This window comes from Lagopus muta, chromosome 16 (assembly GCF_023343835.1).
Source record: "Lagopus muta isolate bLagMut1 chromosome 16, bLagMut1 primary, whole genome shotgun sequence".
In the NCBI taxonomy this organism is placed as follows: Eukaryota; Metazoa; Chordata; class Aves; order Galliformes; family Phasianidae; genus Lagopus; species Lagopus muta.
In genome coordinates, this window is record NC_064448.1 from 5,755,627 (window position 1) to 5,781,695 (window position 26,069).

At 46.4% G+C, this 26,069-nt stretch overlaps 1 protein-coding gene across 3 annotated transcripts; it reads right to left on the bottom strand.

Annotated features, from left to right (window-relative positions):
* Positions 1-632: 632 nt before the first annotated feature.
* SLCO4A1 (solute carrier organic anion transporter family member 4A1) lies at positions 633-26,069 on the bottom strand. 3 transcript variants are annotated; one of them, XM_048963303.1, is made up of 14 exons: positions 26,018-26,059; positions 17,843-17,921; positions 17,484-17,569; positions 13,147-14,047; positions 12,248-12,338; positions 11,322-11,443; positions 10,994-11,105; positions 6,581-6,735; positions 5,751-5,946; positions 5,047-5,212; positions 4,229-4,401; positions 4,022-4,086; positions 3,356-3,504; positions 633-2,522 (listed from the first exon to the last, which is right to left on the bottom strand). In XM_048963303.1, exons 4-14 carry the CDS (start codon positions 13,907-13,909, stop codon positions 2,373-2,375), a joined length of 2,142 nt encoding a protein of 713 aa, XP_048819260.1. In that variant the 5' UTR covers positions 13,910-14,047; positions 17,484-17,569; positions 17,843-17,921; positions 26,018-26,059; the 3' UTR covers positions 633-2,372. The 3 variants fall into 3 exon arrangements, with proteins under 3 accessions (XP_048819260.1, XP_048819261.1, XP_048819258.1); XM_048963304.1 differs by lacking the exon at positions 17,843-17,921 and adding an exon at positions 19,923-20,202 and having other exon boundaries at positions 26,018-26,049; XM_048963301.1 differs by lacking the exon at positions 17,843-17,921 and having other exon boundaries at positions 26,018-26,069.

Below are 26,069 nucleotides of genomic sequence, written 5' to 3' on the forward strand. Positions count from 1 at the left end.
TACCTCCCTGTGACATTTCCTGAATACCAACTGCTGTTTGTATTCTTGTGCAGTGTGAATCATCCCTTCAGCAAACGACACAGGACTTTGCCCTCATTTACGTAGCGTGGGTCTGGGAGACGTCGTGTGGCTGCAAAGGGTCACTGCGGGTACGGATGTGGCAGCAGAGAATTTTCCCTCTTGGTCCTTCCTCAGCAACCAATTAGCTTATTTTGCCTTCAAAAGCTATTATCCTCCCTAGAAGGAGGTGTACATCACCACAAGACTCACACCCTCAGGGTCTCAGTGTCACCTGCTGTCCCAACAGTTGGATGGACTCTGTTAGGCTGATGGAAACACACACAAGCAGCATTGAAATACCCATCACATTTCTAGGCCTTTTATAGCAATATAATACTTCATATGGGTCCAGGAAACATACTCTCAAATATTTTGTTCGAAATTACCTGTACACCTACATAACTCCTACTAGGAGTGTCCAGTTACTACTTCCTGAAATCCATCCCTCATCAGTGCCACAGCATCAGGATAACCCCCCTCTCCCACCCCACCCCAATGTTTTATTTTGCCCTGGAAACAAGAGGTTCAGCAGATGAGGCTCATTTAATAAGCACAAGGATTGCATTGTGATATCTGTATATATATTTATATATTAAAAAAATTTCTACCTTCATAAATACATCATACATAAAACATGTTCCCAAAATACATTCATGCGTTTTCCCCTTTTGAGATCCCTGCTTGTACCCAAAATATCTGTAAGTTGGGAAAGGCAAAGAGGGAAGAGAAACTCATGGTCTGCAGGTGCCTCAAAAACCAGGCCAGGTTGTGAAGAAGCCTTTGGTGTCTGGGTGATGCTGAGGTCAATTCCTGCATCTACGTGTCCAATCCTGACCCTCTGGGACAGCAGGGCTCTCCTGCATTCTGTACTCATTGTGCCCTTCATCATCATACTGCACCAGCTGACAATGTTTAAGCAGCCACAGGAAAAAAAAAATGCTCATTACATGTCTGCTTACGAAGGCATAAATATACAAAATATACAAAACAACCACAAACCAATTCCAAGCAGCACCTGGCACAGAGCAGTGCCAGCAATGCAGCTCAGTAACATATGTCCTGTTCAACAGAAGATTCAGTGCAGCACCTCCAGGGCTGCCCACAACCCTCCCCACCCTCCACAGCTGTACCTGAACTTTGAGGCTGTGCAAATGCAGGCAGACGGAGCCTCTGACCCAACGGGGGCTTTGGGGAAGCCAGGGGAACTCCTGCTGGATGCTGAGATTCCCCCCTCTTTACCCCTGATCAGTATTGCAGGTGCACACTCAAAGCCATTTTGGAAACGCTGCCCTCTCTGCCTGAAGCACACACTGGGTATAGGTCAGCATCTCCTTTCCACAAAGCAATCTGTCATTATGGTGAGCTCTCCCTTAAGCTAGCAGTTGAGAGAAAAATAAATCAATTCTGACTTTTTGCATGTACCCAAAACCAACATCGTACAAGGCAACCGAAGAGAACCATCACATAGCTCCGTATCTCACATCCTCCTGCATCCAACAAACAGCAAGAAACACAATAAAGTTTTGCACAGTACATTGCAAAAAGGCATCACATCTCAACAACACAACAAAAAAATGAAGTGTCACCACGATGCAAACCCTGCAGGAAACAAGGCAGCGAAGTACAGTGCTCAGCAGCTCCCAGGGCTGTACAGGGCTCCTCTGCCTGTAGTGTAGTGATGGATTTGTTGGACAAACCTCATCCCAAACCTATCTCCCATTGCACAGGAATACCAGCTTGCATAACCAGATGCTCTGCTTCTAAACACAAAGGTTGGAGGACGCCAGCACGAACTGATGTGAAGCTGTGTGTTGCAGGAAGACAGTGCTGGCTGGGCTGTCTGCTTTGCATCCAGGGGTTTTAGGGCTGGTCATCTTTGCAATGCAGATTGCAGGACAGCAGGTGTCTTTTCAGGCAAGGAAGTCTCATGGGAAGTTTTGCTACAGTTGGCTTGACAACTGAGATATTAGGGACCGGATCCTCTAGTGGCTTCAACCCCACTCACTCCATTGGAGTTACTGGTGTCTGTTTCCACTCATGGAGATCATGGTCCTTGCTTGTCACAGACAGAGAATAAAGCTACGGTAGCCCTTTCTTTAAATAAAATTAAATAACTGCATATTGCATCAGCACGCAACTTGGAATGTGCTTCTGCTGTTAAGAAAATAGCAAGCACACCAGTGATTAATTAAATTATTTCTCTTGAAGTAAAAAAAAGTGATAATGTTACTAATAATCAAAAACTTTGGGGCTGCATAATGTCTTTTTGTCGTATTTTTGAGACTGAGAAAGTCACTGGCATGTGCACAGCCTCATATATCCTCCTCAGCTGGGAGCGAAGGTTTGTTTTCCTGGAGGTTCCCATTGCCATTTTCTGATGTGTCTGAGCTGCCGGGGGCTGATTCTGTCGGCGGTGGTTTGTACAGCACACAGGCAATGGTGAAGAAGGTTGTCCCAAGCACCTGCAGCCACCAAGATCACAGAATCATAGAATCACAGAATCATGGAATCATTAAGGTTAGAAAAGACCACTGAGATCATCAAGTGCAACCATCAGCCCATCCCCACCGTGCCCACTAAGCCATGTCATCAGTGCCACATCTGCCGTGTCTGGAACACCTCCAGGGATGGTGACACCTCCACCTCCCAGTGCCAGTGTTTGATTGCTCTTTCTGAGATGAAATCTTTCCTTATATCCCATTACTTCCTGTTCTCCCCATAAACAGATGCCTGGCCCTCAGTGGGTACAAACCAGAAAAGCAGAGCTTCAGTGTGCAAAGGATTTTGAAAGCCACTTTGTCACAATAACTGCTAAACACTGATCTCTATATCAAGTGCCTACTTGGGAGCAGTTGAAACGACGGCTTTCAGCTAATAAATAGGAATCACACAGCTATGCTCTCATATTTTCTAGCAGTGATCAGGAAATGGTTATTTACAGTGTGCCCACAACAGCATCATTCACTCACTAACACTGCAGTTATATACTTTATGCCATTTTTTAGTAAAAATCATTCAGTAACTGTTCAGTGTTTGGATTTTTCTTATGGCTCAGCAGAAGCTGTAATGGAATGGAATGGAATGGAATGGGAATTTAAAAGAACAGTGCCTGGAGCACCATTACCTGCTGAGAAGCAAGGGAAGCTTTTGCCTTCCCTGAGGATACTTGTCTTAAGGTCTAATTTGGCTTTGGAAGGGGGCAGATGGGCATAGCACAGTTCTGTAAGACTGTCCCCCAGCATGAGCTGCTGCCTCCTGAACACTGCTTGATCAGAGTGTGAAACACCAACCTCACCTTGTAGACCAGCCCGGTGACCAGGGTGTAGCGGCTCATGGCTGAGTTCTGGTACACATAGCAGGAGCCTTGCTCACCACACTGGTCCTGCCAGAGCAGGCAGGATTTGTCGATCATTGACCCAAAGGCAATGGGACCAGGGATACCTCCTGTGGGAAGACAGAACCAATCCTCAGACTGGCAGAACCTGTGCACCAGCCTTGCAAGACACAAGGTGCTAGCAGAAATGCACCAGGCACTGTGTCTACTATGATGCAGCAAACTCATCCCGCAGACATTCAGAGCTGTGCCCAAAGCATACTGAATTTCAAGAAGTGAGAGTCCAGTCAGTTGACTTTTGACCCTGACCTACTACTTGCACAAGTACCAAGGAGGGCCTTCAATGCCTCTGCTCCTTTTTCTTAAAATAATGACACACTGCCAGGACATTCTCCTTTGCTCCTTTGCTGCATTGTGGAATCCCTCATTCATTTTGCAAACACTATGCAAATAAAATTAAGTTTCTTTTCTGAAGGATGGCAAGCAAGGGAAAACATCTTCCACTCAATACCTCATGTCCTACCCCTTCTACTTCCAATCCAACCTCTTTTGGACATGTAACAGTGTGGGGCACGCTCTTCAAAGACAACAGACCACACAGCTGTGCTGTGCCACTTTGTACCATACCTAGTGTTCGGACCACGATCCACTGGATCCCAAGTGCAAATGACTTTTGCCTGTCGGAGACGCACCTGGGGAAGAAGAGGGCAGTTCAGCAGCTCCACCAGGCTGCATGGCACCAACTTTCCCATCGTGCCTTCACTGGGGCTTGTGCCAATGGGGTAAAATGGAGGTGGGATAACTGAGGCTTCTTGCAGAGGATCCTGGGCTTACCATAGCGTTGCGGTCAGGGCAGGAATGCTGCTCAGGAAGGTGAAGAGGATCACCACAAACATGAAGAAGAGCAGGAGAGTTCTTTTTGCACAAGGGGAAGTGCATTTCCCTGCTTCTGCCTCACCGGGGCCAAGCAGGAGAGTTTTCTCAATGCAGCTACACTCACGGTAGACCTGGGAAAGAAAGGCTGGTGAGCAGATTGCTGGGGAGAGCATGGTGATAGTCAGGACTGGGTTTTAAAAAGAAATTAATTTGGAGAGGGCAGAAAGCAGCTGGTTTTGCTCCTGGTGTGGATTGAAAAAGAAATCAGGCTGTGCTCTTGACGAACCTACTTCAAAACAGATTATTAAATAATAGAAATCAACTTTGCCAGGCAGCACTTCAACACTGAATGTCATCATTACCTATCTTGAGCATTTTCCTATGTCTATAAGCTGTATTCAGAAAGTATGTGGAGGTGCATCATGTGCACTGAACACCCGAAACAACCCTCATAAGCACTGGCACAGGAATTAGGTGCTCACCAAGCTTCCCTCCTTCCCTGGGTGACATCCCATAGATCTGTGCAATTCGACCCAGAGTGGGGCAAAATCGAAGTTGGGCACATTGAGGGAAGTAAAGCAGGGTGACCTCCAGGAACCTTTTAACATCCTTCCAGGTGGTCCCTGAGCACATCCTCCATCTGCTCTGTGCTGTCTCTGCCTTTTACACTAACTTGCAACAAAGCCCAAACCTGAGTATGCTTTTGCAGAGCCAGCCAGAACATTGCAAAGATAGTGTGCTGCTGCCTTATCAATACACAGTGCTGTGGGACATACCTTCTTGCCATTGCGGAGGTTTTCAGACACTTTTCTGCATCCAGCATGACAAGGAGAGTAATACATAACATCATCACTTCCGCAGACAGGGCTGTAGGTCTCCTGCAGGCATCCGCACTCTGCGTTGCACACTGCTGTCAGGTTCAGCTGGCCACCAGGCAAAGTGCTGAAGGAAGCATGGGAACAGTCAGTGGGGAGAGCCAGAACGGTTCTCCAGGATGAAAAAGGGTAAAGAATGAGAAGAGGAGAAATAGAAGATGCAAAAGAGCTCTGGAGAATGTAACACCAGGCCTGGGAAGGGTTTCATCTCACCTATTGTAGCTATGAAACAGGAACTGAGCTCTGCAGCTACAAAGGATGCTGTAGTGACCAGATCAAAAGGAGGTATCTACTTTTGAACAGGAGATCCCACTTTTAGTCTATACCACATTGTTTGTACAGGGGGAGATCTTGTGAAGACCACAGAAGAGTAGACAGACTGAGATGTTGCTGCTGCTGACCCTCTTTCTGGCTTACACTCCCAGTTAAATTCCAAAGTTTGGATATATGTATTCTGGGGATATGGTTCTCACCCTCAATATCTGCCTCTAAGACTGACTGGACATTACCTTCCATCTCTAACCCTAAGCAATGGCCAACATCAAGACCATGTGTTTGGCACTACATTCCAACTAGGGCCACACAGTACAAGACATGGTTATTACCTTCCGTTGTACATCTGGGTTACTCCTGCCATTGGCATGTTAGGGCAGTGAATGAAAAAAATGAAAATAGCTAGCAGACTTGACACTGTGCAAAGTAAACACAATTTGATGATTCCTGAGCAGCGGAGTTTGAATTTATTCACAAGGAATCCACCTAGGAATGTGCCTCCACCTCCAGCCGGCACAACCAGATAGCCTGAAAAAGAGAGACAAAAAAAGCACAAACAGATTTAGAAATATCAGTGAAGAGTTTCTCATTTATCATACATGCAGTGTGTCTGCATGAGAATAACCCTTTGGTTGTTGAGTTGCTTTTTGGTGGGAGTTTAGGAAAATTTGCTACAATAAGTGAACCTCCACAGTTCCTAGGGTAATGTGGCTTGAACCTGGTAAGGCAAATTCTTTTCCCTCTAGATCTTAAAAGAGACAGTTTAAGGAGCACATCGTGAATACTGATGCTTATTTGGAACCCATGGAACTCAGATCAAACTTTCTTGGTCTGGAATGCAAGAGTTAATTGAAGATCTTCCCATTTTCTGATATTCTTGTTAGAAGCACTTGTTAACGTTGCCTGGTTATGTCCAAGAAGGAATTGAATACAGGTTTTCACCTTTCTCCAGGTAGTGACAGTGGCTACAGGAGTGATGCATTTCTTACTGATGTCAGTAGATAGAGCTCTGAAAACACACTTGGTACAGACATGCTGATAGGAAATGATCCTCACTGCCTAATAAGTGGAAGACGACTACCTTTCTGTAAATGAATGGCAAAGTGTGTTTGTCTCATTCTACATGAAAACTGAAAAACATAGCAAAATCAGGTTTCCTTACCAAAAAGGGTAGCAGCTTCAGAGGCACTTAAACTAAACTGAGACTCCAAGAACTTGGGTCCAAACGTGGACATCCCAGCAATGAGAGTGGCTTCTGTCGCTCCTGCTAAGCAGAGGAAGATGAAGGTGGGATTCTTCAGGAGCAGCAATACTGATCTGGGAAGGACAAATACACTGGAATTAAACTGCTGTGGCACATTTTGATTTCAGATATATTCCCTCCACATGTAAGACAGGGAAGCATCACACCATACTGTATCCCATGGAAAGAAGAATCCCAATGGGAGCTTTTAAAAGAGCAGTGACATTCTCCACTTCAACTTATTGAGTTCTACCAGCCAAGGAAGGATGCAGACGATACCCTGACTTCTCCCCATTCGATTGCGTGGTGAGAATCAAGTTTGCCCTTGAACTCTGCATTATAGGACATCTCTTGCGTGTCTAATGCTGTTGCTACTACAGGGCAGCCAGACTCTGTGTGGTCTTAAATGCTCTCAGTCACAGGCTTACCTTCGCAGCTTTTATAGCCCCACCAACAGATGGATCCAAAGGAATCAGAGAAATGTCAGCCAAATACCTAAAACTGGAGGGGACAATATGGGATTTTTCTCTGTGGACTTCATGAAGGCACCAGATGGGTCTACATGAGTATGGATAGGCAAATAAAAGCACTGTGTGTAATGTGATTTGCACTAAGGATGCCCACATGACCACCACTTCTATTTGGGTCTTTTCAGTGGTAATTTACCAACATTTGGGTCCAGGATGCAAAGCATGTAATAACTTCCACTCCTAAATGGCATGATTGTGGAGGGACTCTATTTGACACCAAATCTCAATCACTCCAAGGTTGTAGCAGTCCCTAATGGCAGTCATCCTGGGACTCCTGTGTGAAACATTTATGAGCTGGGAATAAAGCTGTGTTATATACCTACATACACGTGTTTCTCAAGTGCATACATGTCCTCAAGAGACTAACAATCACTTACAAACACATTTTTTTTTTGCAGCTTGTGGGAAATACCAGGCAAGTCTTTCTGTACAGAGGAGGCACCTCTAAAACACCTTATATCTCACAGGAAAACAGAAAGCAATCTTTCTCCCATAGTCTAAGCATAGTTTTATGTGAAGATTAACATCTAAGTTGAAACAATACATTTTGTTTTTGACCTACTGGGATTTAGTAGACAGCCAGAGATATTCATGAAAAATTGCCATATGTCACTTATATGCAGAAAGATGATCCAGCAATAATTCCATCTCTGAGACACAGAAACACCCTCAGGCACATGGAATGGCCTCAATTATTTCCCACTACCTCGGATATTGGACTAAGAGAGCTGCTTTGGAGGGAGCATTTTGTAACAAGCTTGAAATTCTGCCACATAACTTGCCCCAAGTTTAGCCCTGACCAGTACAGCAAATCGTCTTGTTTTTGGGGTATGGCACAGCCTCATCACACTGCAGCAGCAGCAACTGGGACCCAGGAGGATGCTCACTGAACTGAAAGGCACTGTCAGTTAACAGCCAATGCTTGGGAAGAAATGTGAAATGGGAAAAAATCTACTGCAGAACCACCAAGTGTGTGAGGTGCTCAGCATTAGATATGCTAGGAATTCAGGGATTTACCTGGTTTAACCCAAATAAAGTGGACAATTCCATTATGTCAATAGAACAAAGAGGCTGAAAGACATATATATGACACATTCTTACACCTTGATTTCAGAGGACTCTATAACAACCACTGTCCAGCTATTGGGATTGTCTTAATTTACTAAACTATTTAACAGGAATGGTCTATTCAACTGTACTTCTTTCAGAAGAAAAAAGCCTAATCTCTTAGCTAGAAAACACTCCTTGTGAGCCTCTTGACTGCTGTAGAAAACATACAATGCCTTCACCATTTACAGTTGAAGAGAAAGGAGGAGAGTGGTTCCCTGGCAAAAGCATTATTTTGTGCCTGTTGGACAAAGGTTGCAGGTAGGAAATTTAAGAGGAACAACTTTCAGCATGATGAATGACCTGCATCATTTCTTGTTTGCAGACAGAAGAGGTAGTTAGGAAATAATGCATATAAAACCTCAACAAAGTCAACACATCTTTTTATTGTTAGCAGCAGGATTTCAGTCACACCCAGAAACCACATAATTTTCAAGAAGTCTTGGCTGCCCTTGGGTTTAGCAGCCAAAGTGATTTCAGAGAGTTCAGCACTCCCAGAAGTATCCTACCATGTATAAAAGCCTCATCCTACAAATATTTACTCATACAGACACGTGGGCACCCTTTCCTCTTGTAATGGTCCTGTTAAGTGAACAGGGAATGTATCTGAGGAGAATTGCATGCCCAGGACAGCAAGCTGCCAGACTGTAACACCACATAGCCACGTGCTAGCAGTCAATAGTGATAGATGAGTATTTGTGCAATCTTACATCATGTGAACAGGGATATTTCCAGCACACAGCAATGACATCTGCTCCACCAAGTGGAGCACCACCAAGTGGATCAATCACCACCACCAAGTGGATCGAGGGGAGCATTTATGTCCCAGAGGAATGAAAAACATCCTTTCCTTACCATACTGATGCTGCAGTAAGGCCATGACACATACCAAAGCCCCATCCTGCCTAGTAGCCCAAAGGAGACAAGCGAAATACTGGCTGTAGCTTTTTGCCCTGAAGACTGGCAAACCAATGAGTGATCTTCAAGCTCCACCTTACTTGCTAGTAAGGAGCAAGTCTTCTGTGCTGCCTTGCTGTGGCTCTATGTGTCTTCTCTTTGAACTCCCCTACATGGACATCAGGGGATGTTCCATGCAAGCAGTCATGCAAGCAGAAAGAAAGTGCTCTTTTATCATGCCTTCTCAGCCCAAAAACTAAGACAGAGGGCAGAAGCTTAAGCTGTCTGGGCTTTGTTCCTGCACACTCCTGCTTTTAGGGAGCACTGTGAATACAGCAATGCATTAAGCTCTCTTATAAAAGACCTGATGGTGTGGAATAGTATTCTTTTTCATCTGTGTTTCTTCTTATCTTTGTGATGCTCTTACTGTCTGTACTGTGAGAAAATCTGTAGCAGCCAATCTGTCATCTAAACAAAAGCAACAGTGTCCTTTGGCCTTGCTCTGTGCACAGGGCCACACGTACCCAAGAGCTGCACACAGATGTGGTCTCCTCTTTAATGGAAGTTTCCAGAACAGCAAGCCTTTAAGGCACTTCCCTTCCATTAATCAAAAGCAGGGAACACAAATGTCTGGTGGGTTTTTGCATTCAAAAGAGAAGAAATTTCTGAGGTTTAAAAACAAGAAAAAAGCACGTTAAGAACTGGACTGATCTGAATGGTGTGAAGATGAGCCAAGCTGCCTTCAGTGCTCATTCTTAGGGCATTAGGCATGAAGGAAGACAGTCCTCTAACTCCTCACCTTAGTTAGAGGAAGACACCTCTAACTACTGCTAGGACAGTCCTCATTAGGAATAGTAGGAGCTTTGTTCAAGGTAAGCAAGCAAAACACAAAACTCTGAATTCATCCCTCCCTGCTGCCCAGTTTGTGTTGGTTTCAGTCATAACCTCATCGTCATTTAAATGCAGGTTTTGAATTTAATTTCCGTGTGGAGAATAAGTCATGACCTTGGAAAATGGCACCAAGTCAAGTATGCCATTTAATAACAGTATTGAAATCTATTCCATGTAATATTCTTCATGAAACTGCCTTAACCCCTGGTAAACTTCCCATGAGGTCTCCAGGATTCCCTCACTGTGTGAGAACCCGCATTACTCAACACGGATGGAGTGCTGCTGATAGCTCCTGCACTGAGCACCTGCCTCAGCCCTCCTCTGCCTGCACAAAGTTCTGAAATAACAGCAGCATGGGTTCTGGCAACATGTCGCCAACACATGCAGATGCAAATTCCTCCCTAAGAACGGTCCTGGGAGAAATGCAAAAATGAAAAACTCTTTTATTGATGTCAAGCTTGCCATCCAAAATGAAGCAATGCCCAGATCTCTCTGCAGCACCCACAGCTCCACTCTCAGTTGAAGCCAAGCCAAGTAAACAAAGAAGCATCTCCATTTAAATAAAACTCAAAACAGCAACAACAGAAAATCATAAATGATTTCAAAGATCCAAGACTTCATTTCATTTTGGCCTCTTACTTGTTTTTACCCAAAGTTCCAGGATTCCTTTAAACCATTTCCTACCAAACCTGTGTGAGTGTGCTTGCCCACACGACATGCCCTGGGATTTCACTTGCTGCTGGATCACTGCTTTGCAAGAGAGCTAAGAGGTAGTAACACATAAATGGGATCAGAAGACACAAAGGCAAAACAAACAAAAAAGCCTGTAAGAGGCAGTGAGGAGGTGACTGTCTCTACTAAAATGAGCCAGCTCTCTGTGCATCACCCTCTGGGGCAGCTTTCTCACCGAGGTAGGTCTTTAACTGTTTTCCCAAAGTCTGGATCTGATGCTTTTTTGTGGCTCCCATCCTTCAGCTGATGAGCCTCCGACACCCTCATAACAATATACCTCTGGGACCCTGCAAACGAGAAGCAAATGGGAACAAGGAATAGGTGAGACATGAGTGTTACCAAAGGGGTGGATTTGCAGCAGGAAAACAGGCATCTGAAGAGCCGAGGGATGAAATTAATGTATTAATTACAATTAGAACACTAGAAGCTCATTCTCCATGTCCAACCCTGTCTTCCCTGCTACAGGAGGGTGCAGGCACAGCCCAAGCCTGCGGGCTGCCTACCTGGGAGGCGCTGGGGGTAGCCCAGGATGGGGATGGAGATGAGGAGTGAGGCTGCTCCAGCCCCCAGGAAGCCGATCCACCATGCCCCCACCCACAGCGTGTTCTCTGGGGAGATGTCAGTCCTGCAAGAGACAAAACCAAAAGGACACAAGGGAGAGAGGCGGTGGTTTGAAACGGAGGGGAAAAGCTGGGCACTGCCCTCACTAAAGCTGGCCGAGGTTGGGGGAATGATGGGGACATCACTGAAGGAAATTGCCTCTCCTGGAGAGTTCTGCCGTGTCCACCATCTGTCCTGCCTGACAGATGCACAGCACTTAGTGAGCCTGTGAAATTACATCATTTATTTCTCTTTTCATCTCTCGCTTGCGTGTTTCACCTCATCCCATTTCATTTCTGCTTTGGGGGTTGCAGTGAGCCTTGTTCCATCCCAGAGCCACCCTTTCAGCAAGACAGCTGGTGGAAATAACCCATTCCTTCCCCAAAAACCCACTCAACCACTGCAGCCCATTCATCTGCCAAAGAGCCTATAGGCTAAGAGGTGATAAAATAAATTAGAAGCAATAAACAGCGAAGAGAGACAGACCAGGCATTGTGGCCAGATAGCCAGGAGGAAAAGCTGCACTGCTGGCAGCCTGGCCTGATGGGGGAACTCATTCAAAAAATTCACCTGCTGCTCCCAGCCTTGTTACAGCAGGCAGTGCAGCATAAGGAAGGATTTAGGTTGACAGGTTCATGAGCAATTCTCTTCCAGTGACAGCATTACTGCAATCAACCATTCCAGCCTCAGCACCCCCCACAGAAATGCTGCTGAACACAGCGGGCATTTTCTCCCCAGCCACTGAGTTATTTTCCTGGATTTTTTTTTTACCCCAAAGGAAACATACAGCATAAAGGAAAAGGAACAAGATTATTTTTTAGCCACTTACTCTCTGCCAATTTCAGTATAAATATTTAGAAACATTCCTCCTACCAGATAACCCGCTGCAGGACCAAGGATTGCAGCAGTGTAGAAAACAGCTGAAAGGGAAAACAAATGGTGTTAGAGAACCTGCAGAACTACAGCGGATGGGCTGCTGCTGGGGAGTGCTGATACCCACAATACAACCAGCAGCGCTGAGGAATGAACAGCCTGGAGAAGAGAAGGTCTGGGAAGACCTCATAGCGACCTTTCAGCATCTAAAGAGGGGCAACAAGGAAGGTCTGTTCAGACCTTTCAGTCTGGTCTGTCGTGGAGCAGGTTGCCCAGACAAGTGGTGGCTGCTCTCTCCCTAGAGACATTTAATGTCAGGCTGGAGCAGGTTCTGAGCACCCTGCTGTAGATGTCCCTGGTCATTGCAGGAGGGTTGGACCAGATGGTATTTACAGGTCCCTTCCAACTCAAATGATTCTACAAATCTATGAACGGAGCATTCTTTCTCAGTGAAGCTGCACTGTATGTTGCACCAGCAGCATCCGAACAAACACTCCTCCCGTGCTCTGGTACTGAAAGGGCAATGCCTTGCATGGACATGATTGATGGCCAGAGAAGGTAATGCCATGCACACAGGAGAGATTGTCCTCAGCTGACGGCTGTGCCAGGAACACTAGCGCCTCCTGCTCTGCAGGACTGCAGGAGCAAAAATGCCCAGCTGCACTCGCAGCGCCTGCCTGCCAATAACTGGAAGGGGGAAAAAATAATGAAAACCTCCCAGACAGCTGCTTCTCTCTACTTATCATCGTGTCTGTCATCAGGAACAAAAGACTTGGAGCACCTCTTGTGAAAGCGCCCAGGGCTGCCAAGGCAGATGGAGCGGACCTCCCCCCAGCCCCTTTGGCAGCCACTCACCAATGTACACAGGGGAGTAGTTAGTCTTGACGTTTTCATCTAAATAGGTGACGCCAAGCGTGTAGAGCGGCGTGGCTCCCATCCCATGCAGGAACTGCCCCAGCATGAAGACAAACCTGTAGCTGGAGAGCCCGGAAGCAGCCGCAGCGCAGGGCAGGCTCTGGTTGGCAGCACAGATGCCCACCTCAGCCGAGGAGCGCACCTCATAGCGGCCCGTGGTGAAGTGGGGCAAAGCGAAGAGCAGGGAGCCCAGGCCCATCACCAGCACGCCCCAGCCCAGCCAACGTGGCTTGTGTCCGTTCCCCCCGAAATAGCTGACGAAGGTGAGGCAGAGGCAGGCGGCGATGTCGTAGGAGCTGGCGATCAGCCCGCTCTGGTAGCTGCGCAGGTCAAAGCGGCGCTCAATGGAGGTGATGACCGTGTTGATGAAACCGTTCACCGTCATGCCTTGCAGGAAGGAAGCCACGCAGAGGAAGAACAAAACGCCCTTGGAGGTGTTGAAGAGCTGCAAGCAGCCAGGGGTGAACCCTCCCCAGCCGCATGCCAGCTCCTCCTGCTCGGCTGAGATGTATTTAATGCCTTTGGCCTCACAGAGGGGCAGCCCGCAGGACTCGGTGCCGCTGGGAGTGCCATTGCTTAGAGGTGTGCCGCTTGCCGAATCGAAGGCTGGGCTGTCCTCACCCACAGGGGATGGGCTGGGGAAGACGAGAGGCTGGGAGAAGTGGAAGCCATTCTCTCCCGTTAAGTGATGGGGCTTTGCCATGAACAGCACAGCAGAGTGGGTCCAGTGTTGGCTGCGGCTGGGGCTGCTCTGCGGGGCGGTCAGCGTGTGCCTATTGTGGGGCTGTGAGTTTTGGCACACACATTAGATGGCAGAGGGCTGAGCCAGGATCATTGCAATCTGTGAACAGAGAAGTTTTACATATACTTTTACTATGCTATAACCTATAATTGTATTTCCTTTTGTAGAATGCTTTTTCTCAGTAAGTACCAACATTTCGCTGTGCAGTTTGGCTGTGTTTGCCTTCCACCACAGTGTGCCAGTACCTCAAGTATTGGGGTTCCATTAATAGTACAGAAAAGAAAATTATGTTTATAGAATCACAGAATCATGAAGGTTGGAGAAGACCTCCAGATCACCAATTCCAACCCCAGCCCACCCCACCATCCCACTAACATCTCCCTCAGTGCCACATCTCCATGGCTCCTGAATGCTTCCAGGGACAGTGATCCACCCCACCTCCCTGGGCAGCCTATATCAGTGCATCACCACACTCTGGAGAATAAATCTTTCCATCCATCTGGAACCTCCTCTACAGCCACCACCTCTTATCTTAAAAGATGAGCATTAAAAAGCTACACTGAAGACCAGCTCCCTGTCTGATGAGGTCCTTCATTACTTCTCCCTAAAAGCGATCCCAGTTTGATGCTGGACCCTTCCCCTCTTAGGCACAGCCTCTTTCCCTTCCCTTTTTCCTGCAGAGAAATTTGTGGAAAGCTACAAGTTTCCCACTGTTAGAAGTCCTTTGGTTTCTCTTTCACACTGTGCTAATAACAGTTTATAATTATCCTGAGAAGTTTCCACAGTTGGATTGATTTTATCCCAGGCCCTGAGATCTGTTTACAACTATTCAGTAAAATCCTTTCTATAACTAATTAGACTACGTGCTGCTGCAGAGCAAGCTGGAGGGCACAGGCAGCTGATGTTAACCTGATTACCAATGCAGACTGTCTTTCAAACAGTTCCTGTGCTGTCCCAGCATCCCAGCACCTCAACATTGCAGAAAAAAAGATAAGAAATTTTCTACAAAAAGAGCATTTTTAGTTAAATGTATTGGCTGAACTATAAATGATGTAAAAAAGAAACTTCTCTTTTGAGTGCAGATCTTAAATACACAACAAATACTGGGCAAGAACTGCTTTATTATAGAATATTTTCAAAGCATTCAGCATTGCCCAGCATTTGCTGTCAATATTTATTCAAGAGTCTCCTATAAAAATGTTCCTCTTTAGATTTATCTAAGGGAATGGGAGAAAAGAGGAGGTTGTTGTCCCAATAAAATGAGCCACGTTCAGATTACTGTAACCTGGAAATGTTGCAGGAATATTCCTGTAAACAGTAGAATTGTTTGACCTCTACCATTGGTTCTTAGAGGCACCAGGGCAGGTAGGCTTGAAGAATTTGATGCTCAGAAGATTATCAAGGTTCTGCTTCCACCCCAGAGGGCCAGAGGATACACCCCATATAAACGGATGTCAGTAGTGCTACAACAGCACTGGTTTAGCAGATGAGATGCACTCATCAGTGCACGAGGCCTTTCATTTGCAGATAACTGTCCATTCTGAGGACCAGAGGGCACCGACTACATCTGTGTCCAGGTTCCTGTAGGAATTTGATGACAGTACAGAGGCAGGGTGAATTTCACAGCAAAAGGGCCACTGCCACACCCAGAGCTGTGTCTGTGGGTGCTGTCAGCATAGAAACCTGCACAGGTTACTGCTAACACAGGGAAATGCAAAAACTATCTGCAGGTTTCAAAGTTTAGCTGAAGGGACAGACTTGTGTAATGTGTTGGCATAAAAGGATAATAGTTTGGATGTATGGCTGTAATTTTTCACTTTTTTGTCCCTCTACTGTCCCTATGACTCTTGCGGCTCTAGATCTATTTTTCTCATCTTTGCAATATTGCAAACAATAAATAAACTCAGAAGGGATGACTGGCTGTTGGATCAGGCGTTAGGGAGCAGAATGGGTCACGTACCAAAGTGTAAATCAACAGACTGCAGATGCAGTCCACACATTTGCCATTACATTTGTCTATCCATGAAGAAGGCTGCTTAGCTGGCAACTGTTTTTGCTAGCACCAACTTCAGCAGGTTAAATAAGCCCATCTCATATTGCCAGCTTGTGGGATGGAGAGCCAAGAGTTCCCAAAGGGGCACCCAGGGGGAAGCGCTCGTACTGCCTCTATCAGCAGCAGGATGCCTCCATCAGTACATATTTCATGAGGCAGGAAGAGATTAGAGATTAGCATTAAAGTTTTCCCATCTTTAAAGTAGGAGGAGGAGGAGTCTGGCCACCAGCTCCAAGTGACCGCAGCATCCTCCCTTCCGACTTTTGTTACCCTTAATCCTATTGAGTTATCAGTAAACACGGAATGAAGCATTTCAGTGTATCCCTCCCAGGAGCAGCAAATGCCTCCCCCGTGCCCAGCAGCCTCACACTCTGATCCAATCCCTGCACCAGCACAGAAGGGTTGCACCCAGTGCTCCAGGCAGGCAGCCCTATGCTGCACGCTGAGCCTGCCTCACAGCCTGCTATCTCACCAAGTGTTTCCAAACTGGAACTGACACATTCAGTGGGCAGATTAGCTTCCACGTGAGCCATGTGCCACTTTAGAACAACAACAACAAAAAATGCACACACACAATAAAACTTCGTGCACTTCCTAATCATTGTTATTCATCTACTTATTGCTTCTCATCCATCTCTGTTTTTAATGACTCAGCCGGTAAGTTCTTGCTTGCTTTGAACGAGTCCCAATACTATTATGTCAAAGCTATAGATGTCCTCATTTTGCTGCAAGACTTGTTCTCGTTATTGTTATTATTTTTGAAGACATACAATTGATTCCAGGCTGCCAACAGTACCAAATCAACCCTATAGCAGTAGCAAGGCAATGAAAGCATGTATCTTATAATGAAATTTGTAAAGATTGCCCTCTCCCCAATATTTACCATTAAATCAATAGCAAAATGGCAAAACTTAGAAGCTTTTCATCAGGTGATCACTTAACAAGTCACAGGACCCATAAAAACAAGCTTTGTCTCTGCTGAGGCCTTTGGTTAATGTCACTAATTAACTCCTAACTGGCATGCGAAATAATCCTATTTGCTGAAGCAAATCTTTCCTTTCACTCTATGATTTTTGAATTTCATGAGGTATTATTGTGGCAAATGTCATCTACTCATCATTTCTGCTTTCCACAGCCGAGCACAGGGCAGATTTAATAATTTCTTCAATCCTATGGCAGCACACTTGCTAAGAGAAAACAAGTGATCAGAAAATGTGTTGCGAACCACGAGGGCAAGCGCCCTCCACCCTGATCTACAGAAGAGCCTGCCCTGGCTGCATGGCCAACCTGCCTTTGGGAAAGCCCACATTCACACATGAGGCTCTGCTATCACTCCACACAGGGATAAATTCATCGAGGTTTGGACCCTTAATTTCTTTCAGTTACAAACAGTGAATTTGTGTTGCACTTGGCTTGGAGGATTATCGGTATTATTCTGCTGCAGCTGATGCACACCATATGGATCAAGCGTAATCCACTCACCGGTTTACCAGGGGAAAGCCTCGCAGAAGTGAGACAAATCCATACCGTGGTCCTGAGAACACGTCTGTCCTCGAGGGCTGCTTCAGCTGAGAGGGAGATAAAAGAAGGCACGCAGTGACCAGGCTGTTCTCTGGATGTGCAACACCACAAATTGCTGTCCTGGCAGCTGGGGAACTTTACTCAGGGGATGTGAGGACCTCCTGTTACAGCACAGTTACAAAGCCTCCCTTCGGCTCAGCAATACGGGGGAGGCTGCTGTTGCCAGGAGCAGCCTTTCATCAGCAATTCCAATAGGAACAGCATCATTCTGCACATACACGTTTCAGGAATGAGAAACACACCCCAAGAGCTCACGGTACCTAATGCTGTGCTCCCCACCAGTGGCAGTGCTGCAGGTGCACCAGAGGTGTGTTGTCAAGCGATCAGTCCCACCAGGGTCTGAAACACAGAACCCAGCAAGCAGAAGCTGGCTTTAAATTATCACCGGAACAAGGACACAATTATAATTAAATAACGTCCAGCTAGCGAAGCTTAGCACTCACAAAATCCTTTGTATGTTTTCCAAGCACTCTTCCATTCGCTGGCAAATTAATGCAATAATATGCAAGAAATCAGGAAGGTGGCTTGGATAATTTTCAATTAGCTGCTTGAAAATGCTTTGAAGATAAATCTAGCCAGATTTTCTGAGCTTACTTATTTGTTCCAGCTTATCTGTGCAAACGCAATTGGCTGCAGCTGCCTCAGCCCATCTTCAAAAACTTGCCGTGCCAATACACAGAGCAGATTTAACCAGGCAACAATATTCTGCTGCAGCAAAGATTAGCCAGACAAAAGGTTCCTTTATGCCATAATGCCTAACTCCCTCTCTCTAATGTCACTCTTGCTTTAATGTCTTTTTCCTTCCCCTAAGTTTGATCAATGATGAGAAAGTTTCCATGCCAGCACCGCGGATGCAGCCCCAGTATTTTCCCATGATCTAGATCAACACACATTATTCTCCAGCATTTGGATTCTTAAGGACATTTAAGGAAGCTCGATACCCAGGACAGTGTTTCTGCATGAACCATGAGTCAGCTTTCCTCCATGATTATCACTTAGTTCCTATACATATCCCTTCTTGCTTCCTAGAAATGATGATTCAGGCAAATCGTGGATGAGGTGACCAAACTGAATGGGCCAAATTATGAAAACGAAGCAACCATTCTTTGCTGTGTCTAAAGCAATTATATTAAAAAAGCAACATCCTATGCTATGCAATACAAGGATGCTGAGTGTAGGATAAATATAATATCATGATGTTGACACTACCACCACTTACAGGAACATTTTTTTAAAAAACTTCCTGGTTAGATGAGTGCAAAGGTAGGAATGAAAAGAGGAAATGATACCATGAAACTCCGGGGAAGCCCTGCCACAAACAGGTGGATTTGGCATCAGCAAGATGTGGCGTAGGTGGTGTATTAACATTATATATCAGTAGCGCAGCCTCTTCATAAATAGAGGGTAACAGTCATTGCTGGAGCAGCAAAGCCTCTGCATGGTTTTCCACATGCTTGTCTGTTGCATCGCTGCTGGAACAGGCTTTTCATTGAGATATCACCATCTGGCTTTTTTTCCCCTGAACAATCAATTCATGCACTACATCAAGCTGCTCTCCCCTTGCAGAGTATCAGGAACTGGGAATTCGGCTTTACTGTAATGCAGCAAGAGCAGAAATGCTGTTGTTCTTGCAGCCATAACTACCCATACCCTAGCTCAGACCGCTGCCCCTCTTACTACTGTCTCCCATGCAAAAAAGCCCACCCAAACCAATCAGGAGACACATGTACATTTCCACATTTTTCTTTACTGCTGCAGCACGGGAAGAAAACGACATGAAATCCCAGGCATTATGAATTCCTGCACAGAGGAAGAAGATCTCCATGGGACAAAGCCTCTACACCACTTTTACATGCTGTAGGCTGTGGGGTAGGATGTCAACATCCAGATTAACTCATGTTTTGTTTCTTCTTGGGAAGAGACTGCTTTCCAGCAGCTCTTTTCTACAGCCGGTGGGCTTTCCAGGGCCAACCCTGCACCATGAGCCATTTGCTCTACCAATAGAGCACAGGCTGCAGGACATCTGCAGCTCACAGCCTTCTAAGACACATTCTCCAGCTCTGTGCCTTGTTGGTGGATTAGATTCCTCCCCAATTCCTGTCCTAACCCAGATAATACAGGGGTAAAGAGAGCACATTAGAAGAGATGAACACATCACAGGAAGAAAAAACACACCACAACACACACCAAAAAAAAAACAACCCACAAATCAACCCATAAGGTGCATCCCCCAACATTCACCATCCTCAGAGAGCACATGAGTCCCTGAGACAGGCTGAGAGAAGGGTGGAGAGACAGCCAATACAGGAAGGATTCAGCTGAAGGAAGAGTATTACCCACACAAGCTCACTCTTTTTTCCAGATCAGCAAGTAATAGCTTCTCCAAACATCCTCCAGAGCACAAGCTCACTGGTGCACACCGCTTAGCCTGGATCTTGTTTAACATTCAGTGATGCTCTCTAATCCTCCGAGGTATTAGTCTTGAGATTCCTGCCAAGCACAGGAACAGCACAGCACTCCCAGACAGCACTTAAATGAACTTGCTGCTTGAAATGGGCCATTTGGCACTCTACCATAGAACTCCAGCTGTTCCTTTTTTTGGTTAACCTCAGATGAACACCTAGGAAGGCAGTACAGCATGCAAAACACACAGTTAAATAACCCTGATTTCTCTGACTCAGATGACTCCCTGCAATGTCATTCTGCATTAAGAATGGGATTTCTCTCTTAATCACTTGTTTAAAAGTTAAATATCTAACTGGAGTTGGACATTCCTATCATCTCTACTGCCCACTGTGAAAAGATCATCAGGCCCAGCTTGTTTATGGCTCTCCAGCCATGTCTCCACCATCACTACTTTCTGTGTTTCTAAATCACCCATTAGTACAGATATGATCTGGAGCAGGAATGGGCATATAATCATATTTCTGTTGGATTAGCCAAGCATATAATTTTGAATATACTCTGGTCTCCTGTTAGCTACAATAACAGAAACTGTATTTGATCTAGCACAAAGCCAGATGGTACAAAATGACCCCTTGGGCACAAAGCTGATGTGACACAAGGGTTTTTGGACCAGACCAGTGCTCAGGTCATGTAGCTGTGGGACTTCTGACTCAGTGTGTGCTTCCTTGAAGTCTCATGGCACCAAGTACTTACTATCTGCCCTCCTATGATGAGCTAAACAAAACAGTCGTATTTCATCCTCTTAAAATAAACACCACGTCAGATTGGGGTTCGTTTGCATCTGATCACGCAACACATCATGGTTTGGAGATTTCTTTAAGAAAAACATATCCTTATTATGCAATCAAGAGGAAATGATGATCCCCGTCAAAGGAATCCTCCTTCTCTGACTCAAAATCCCAAACTGGTATCGTAACCACAAACTACAGCAGTGATGAAATTTAGGCAGGAACACAAACCCAAAGAGAATGGATCAGAGACTGAGGGCAGCACATGAGCAGTGTGCAGGACTGCTGATCATGCAAATGGGGACAGGCAGAAGCTACGTGGTGAATATCATGGCCTGAGAACTGCAGGAGGTTTTGAGAAGCCAGCCTGAAGTCATTGCTTCCTTAGAAACCTCCAAAATGCTGAGTCCTCACCAATGTCTTTGCTGCAATCCCCTATCATGGCTGCAGCCATGACTTAATGCAGAAGGCACAGAATGTCTCAGGGATGGCCACAAAGCACAGCAGGGCGCACACAGACAGTTGTGTTATGGCCTGATGCTTCCACGTGGCTGAGCGCAAGGAGTAAAAATCACTGCTGACCAGAAAACATGAAATTACTTTGGGAGATGCTGGTGGAAAAACGCTTGAAGCCATCAGCACTGATGACGTGGTGAGGTGGGCCCATAGGACAGTGAGTGCACAGGTGTGTGTGTGTGCTCTGCCAGCACAAACGCTGCTGGCTTTGCAAAGCTCTTACAGGATGGCACCCCTCTCCTCTCACAAGGCTCAATCAGGCCAGCAATTCATTCCCACTGCCAGGGAACAAATTGCTGCCAAATGGTATTTCTTCCTGAGATAAAGGAATAAACAGGCATATAATGTTCCCATTGTCAACCCAAAACATCTGCTGGAATTCAGAGGGGTTTGCTGTCCCTGCGTTCTGTGGGCACGGCTTCTGCTTTGTACCCTCTGTGCTCTCATGGATGAGAAGCGCAGCCTCAGAGGGCAGCTGTGAGGGGACAGATTTACTCAGAAATCTGAAAACTGCCTTCAAGAGATTCCTGCTCCCATGCAGCAGCACGGCGTGGTTCTTGTTTCTGACTTAGGAGCTGTTTGGTTTGCCTTGCTGAGGACCTGCCTGCCCCTCACAGCCCCTGCAGTCCTGTGTGGCATGAACACAGCCTGGTTACTTACTCTGCACTCATTTTAAATTCAATTTCTTCAGCATCTTAAAGTAGTCCCTTCAAGGTTTTCTGCCAAATAAAAGGAACACACGCTAAGGGGCTCATGAGCTCCGTGGGGCAACGCTGTAAAGAAGCCCCACATCTGGCCTGAAGGGTCAGAATCCTCCACAGCACTGACTCCACGCCAGCAATACAAAGCGTAAAGCTGCTTTGAAAGCACTGACAGGCAATCCCTTTTTGGGGGAATTCTTATGCTAACGTGAAGCCCTGTGGCATCTGCCTCGGCCTCCATTATACCAAAGCATAGCAGAAGCAGGTCAGTCCCACGAGGAGCCAGGCTTCTGTTTCCTGTGCAGCTTGTGAGGTGAGAGCAAGCTTGAATTAAAAGTTCAAATCTATTTTATTTGGAGGATGGTAGGTCAAAAATATTGATGCAGTTTCATAGAAGAGGATGCAAGGGAACAGAAAACTGAGCAGCACCCAAGCCCTTCAGACGCTGTGGGGAACTGTTTATTTCTGTACGGTGGGTTAGGATCACTTAGCAGAACTCTGTCACCTAGATGTATTCTTTTTCTATCTCTTAGTGCCATTTAGAAAATTAACCCCTATCTCAGTGTATCTGAAGCACTCGAGTTCACAAATGTGAAAGCGTATCTACAAAAAAGCCAAAAAGTACTTTTTCTTGGATTATTTTCAGCCAGAGCATTGCAAAGTTAAAGTATCTTTTGGGGAATAAAAGTGTTTGGCCTTGCTTTCTCCACATGAAAAAGACTCCTAAACTCCTTCAAACCACCGAGCAGTGGTTAAAAAAACTTGTCAGCATTTCGTTTTCATGCTTGGAAGACCCAGCCCAAGATCTGAGAATTCAAGTGGCTGAAGACTGCTGACATCACACAGCAATATGTTATTTATACATATATATAAAGAAGAGGAATCAAATTTAGTTTTAGTGTAACTACACATAGAATCATAGAATCGTGTGAGTCAGAAGGGACCTTTAAAGGTTGTTGTTTTGTCCAGCTCCCCAGCACCACCACAGTGGGAGATCAGCCTAACATCTTTGTTGCTGAACACCCAACAGGGATAACAAGAATAAAGCAGAGATTTCCCACCACTGACATACTCCCATTGCTGGTAAACCTGGAATGACATTATTTTTGGTACCTGCAATATGGTAGTTGCCCTGATTTATCAGTACTTCTGCCTGAAGAGAGACTTAAAGTTAGAATAACATCGTTCTGCCAATATTAAATACTACAGTTACTCATCCTGTCGGTACAAACAAAAAGTCTGATGTAACATCCACTGCTTAGTGGCCCTCTCTGAGCACTCATCTACAATCAGTCATCCCGACTTCGGGGGTGGGATGGGCAGTTCTGCCTGGGTTTCATCAAACAGATGAGTGCTCCCTCAGAGCACATTCCATGGAAGTGTTTGCAGAATCTCTTTCCTCTTGGATCACCCAGTTTAGCATCACTGGGATGTTGTTCAGGGCCAAGATGGCACAGAACTAATTATATCATGGGGAGGTCTAGCACTGAATCCATTCTGAAAAGGGAAAGGAGGGTAGTAGCTCCAATAGCAGCTCCTAGGGCAGCTGGGGGAGCTGCTAACATGCTGTGCTTGTGTGTCAAGCATGGGGCAGGAAGAGATGTGGTCAGAGCTGCTGTTGTCCCAGTGCTGTTGTGCTCATCAGCACAGATCAGCCCAGAAGTGGGCCCAGATAACACAGTTTTTGAGTCCTGGGTAAGCAGGACTCATTTCATATCAGGCACTGAAATAAAGACTGGAATATCAATGCACTTCAGAGCATTATCCACCCTGCACCCTGCTGTAACACCAGCGTCCTGTTATCAAGAACAGAACCCAAAGGGGGAAGGGAACCTTCCCCTTGAAACCGTGCCCAGCATCTCACTATCCTGAAACGCCAGCAGCAAGCTATCAGCTCTGCTAAGTGCTGCCATGCACCTTACGAAGCATTTCCACTGCTCATCATTGCATTAATGGGACTGTGCAAGACTTAAACGTCCCAGGGTCTGAGTAATCAATGCATGAGCAGCAGCTCAGAGAACAGAACAAAGAAACCCACAAACCCAAATGGCAAAACAGAGTATTTGGCACCTTCACCCATGGGTTGTGACCAAACCCTCAGGGAAAGGCAGGTAGCAGGGCTTGGTGCATTGTGAAGTAAAGGGGAGCAGAACAAGGGCTCAGCAAGGAAAGAACAGAATGATCAGCACAAGGCAGAGCCATGAGTCATTTTAGGCTGCTGCAGGGTGTAAAGATCCAAACCAGGAGCAGGACCACAGCATGCTTCAGGCACACAAAAGAGACTAAGGCAGCCTCGATGGGTTGAAACTGGAAATCATGAGGGGGAGAACGGCTGGATGCTGATATTCCTAAAACAGGGGTTATTTCTTTTGGTAATGGCTGATCCTATCTTCTCTCTTGTCTGTGAATCTCTAATCCCTGTATAGATTTCTAGTAAGCACTTGCTCAGGTAGCTCCTAAGTTCCCAGAGCCAGGAATAACTACAACGTGCATCGATTGCTGTTGGAATTCCAGTGTTTTGCCATCCCAGGGCAGGATCTCCATGGGGGTAACTGAGGGCAGGATCCACGTAGCACTGTCCTGCACAGCTCCTGGCACACCTGGGCACACTCACACCGCTCAGTGCCAAACACAGGGCAGGAGTTTGCGGGCAGCCCCAAGGCACAGGGCTGTCAGCAGCGCTTCACATCATTTGCGGTAGCCTGCAGGCTGGATCTCTTTGCATAAAAATAGCTTCGCTTTTTTTTTTTTTCTTTTTTCTTTTCGTTATTTGACTAACTCCTTCTCCCCGCCCACCCTGTTTCATCCTACTTATCACGTTTACAACAGCTCAAGGCATATGTCTCTAAAGATCCCCTTTGTTTTAGTTCTCCATCAGATGCGATTTCAATGTGTGCTTTTACAACCAAGCGACTCCATATAGGAGCCCAGAAAAGGGGGAGGGTATGAGGGGGGGGTGGAGAAATGGAAGTGGCAGACTGGGATAACTTCACGTTTGTAGCGTGTTGCTCGGTAAAATCAGACTATAGAATGGTTATAAAAGACACATGCAACAAACTCATGTGATGAATGTCATCCAGAAGAGTCTTCTGAGGACTTAAAGCTGAAAAGCACGTTTTTATTACAACACTCCAGATTCGTATCAACTGAGCAAATAGGTTACCAAAAGTAATACAGGTCAAACAATGAGAGCACTGCGATTTCAGCCCAGCGTGCTGCCTCTGCCTTCCTTCTCTAACTTAGTTACTATTCCCCTGAAATAAGGATGCTGGTAGTGCTCACATCCCTTTCACTTGCTGTAAGCATCGCTGTGCCATGCCTCCACACCAGCTCTTCCTACTTTCCACTCCTTCACTGCACCTTTCTAATTTCCCGTAGAAATATGGTAACGGGAGGGGTGGGGGAAGGGGAGAAAAAGAAGAAATGATTCAGTCCTGACGAATTTCAGTTACACCGTGGTAAAAAGTATTGTTCTGAAAGCATCGCACTGAAAGCCCAAATGGAAAGTCTCGATTCGCGTGCGGCTATTTTTTTTTTTCCCTTGAAGCGAGACACGCGTTTCCGCACACGATGACCACAGAACACTCGCATGGCACCATCCGCTCCTCCCCGGACCCCGGTGAAGAATCCCATCCCCGCTCCTCCATCCCCATCCCCGCTCCTCCATCCCCATCCCTGCTCCCCCATCCCCGCTCTCCCGTCCCCATCCCCATGTCCGCTCCCCAATCCCCATCGCGGGGCTTTTCTACGGCTCCTCCCGCGCCCATCCCTGTCGCCTCGGGGCTCCCCGAGCGGTGCAGAGCTGTGGGGAAGGGGATCTCATCGGTGGTCCCGCCGCTCCCAGAGCCCACACTGTCCCCGGTTCGGCTGTGCAACCAGAACCCTCCCGGTATCACTGAGCAGCCAGCAGCTCGCGGTACCCACCCTGTGCTCCCCCATCCTTCCTACAGTCCTCCATCCTTCCTACAGTCCTCCATCCCTCCCATGTCCCTGCGATCCCGGTCCCGGTCCCCCCGGCCGGTACCTGCCGCCACTGCCGCCGCTGCCCTCTTGTCGCCGCGCCGCGCTCCGCTGCC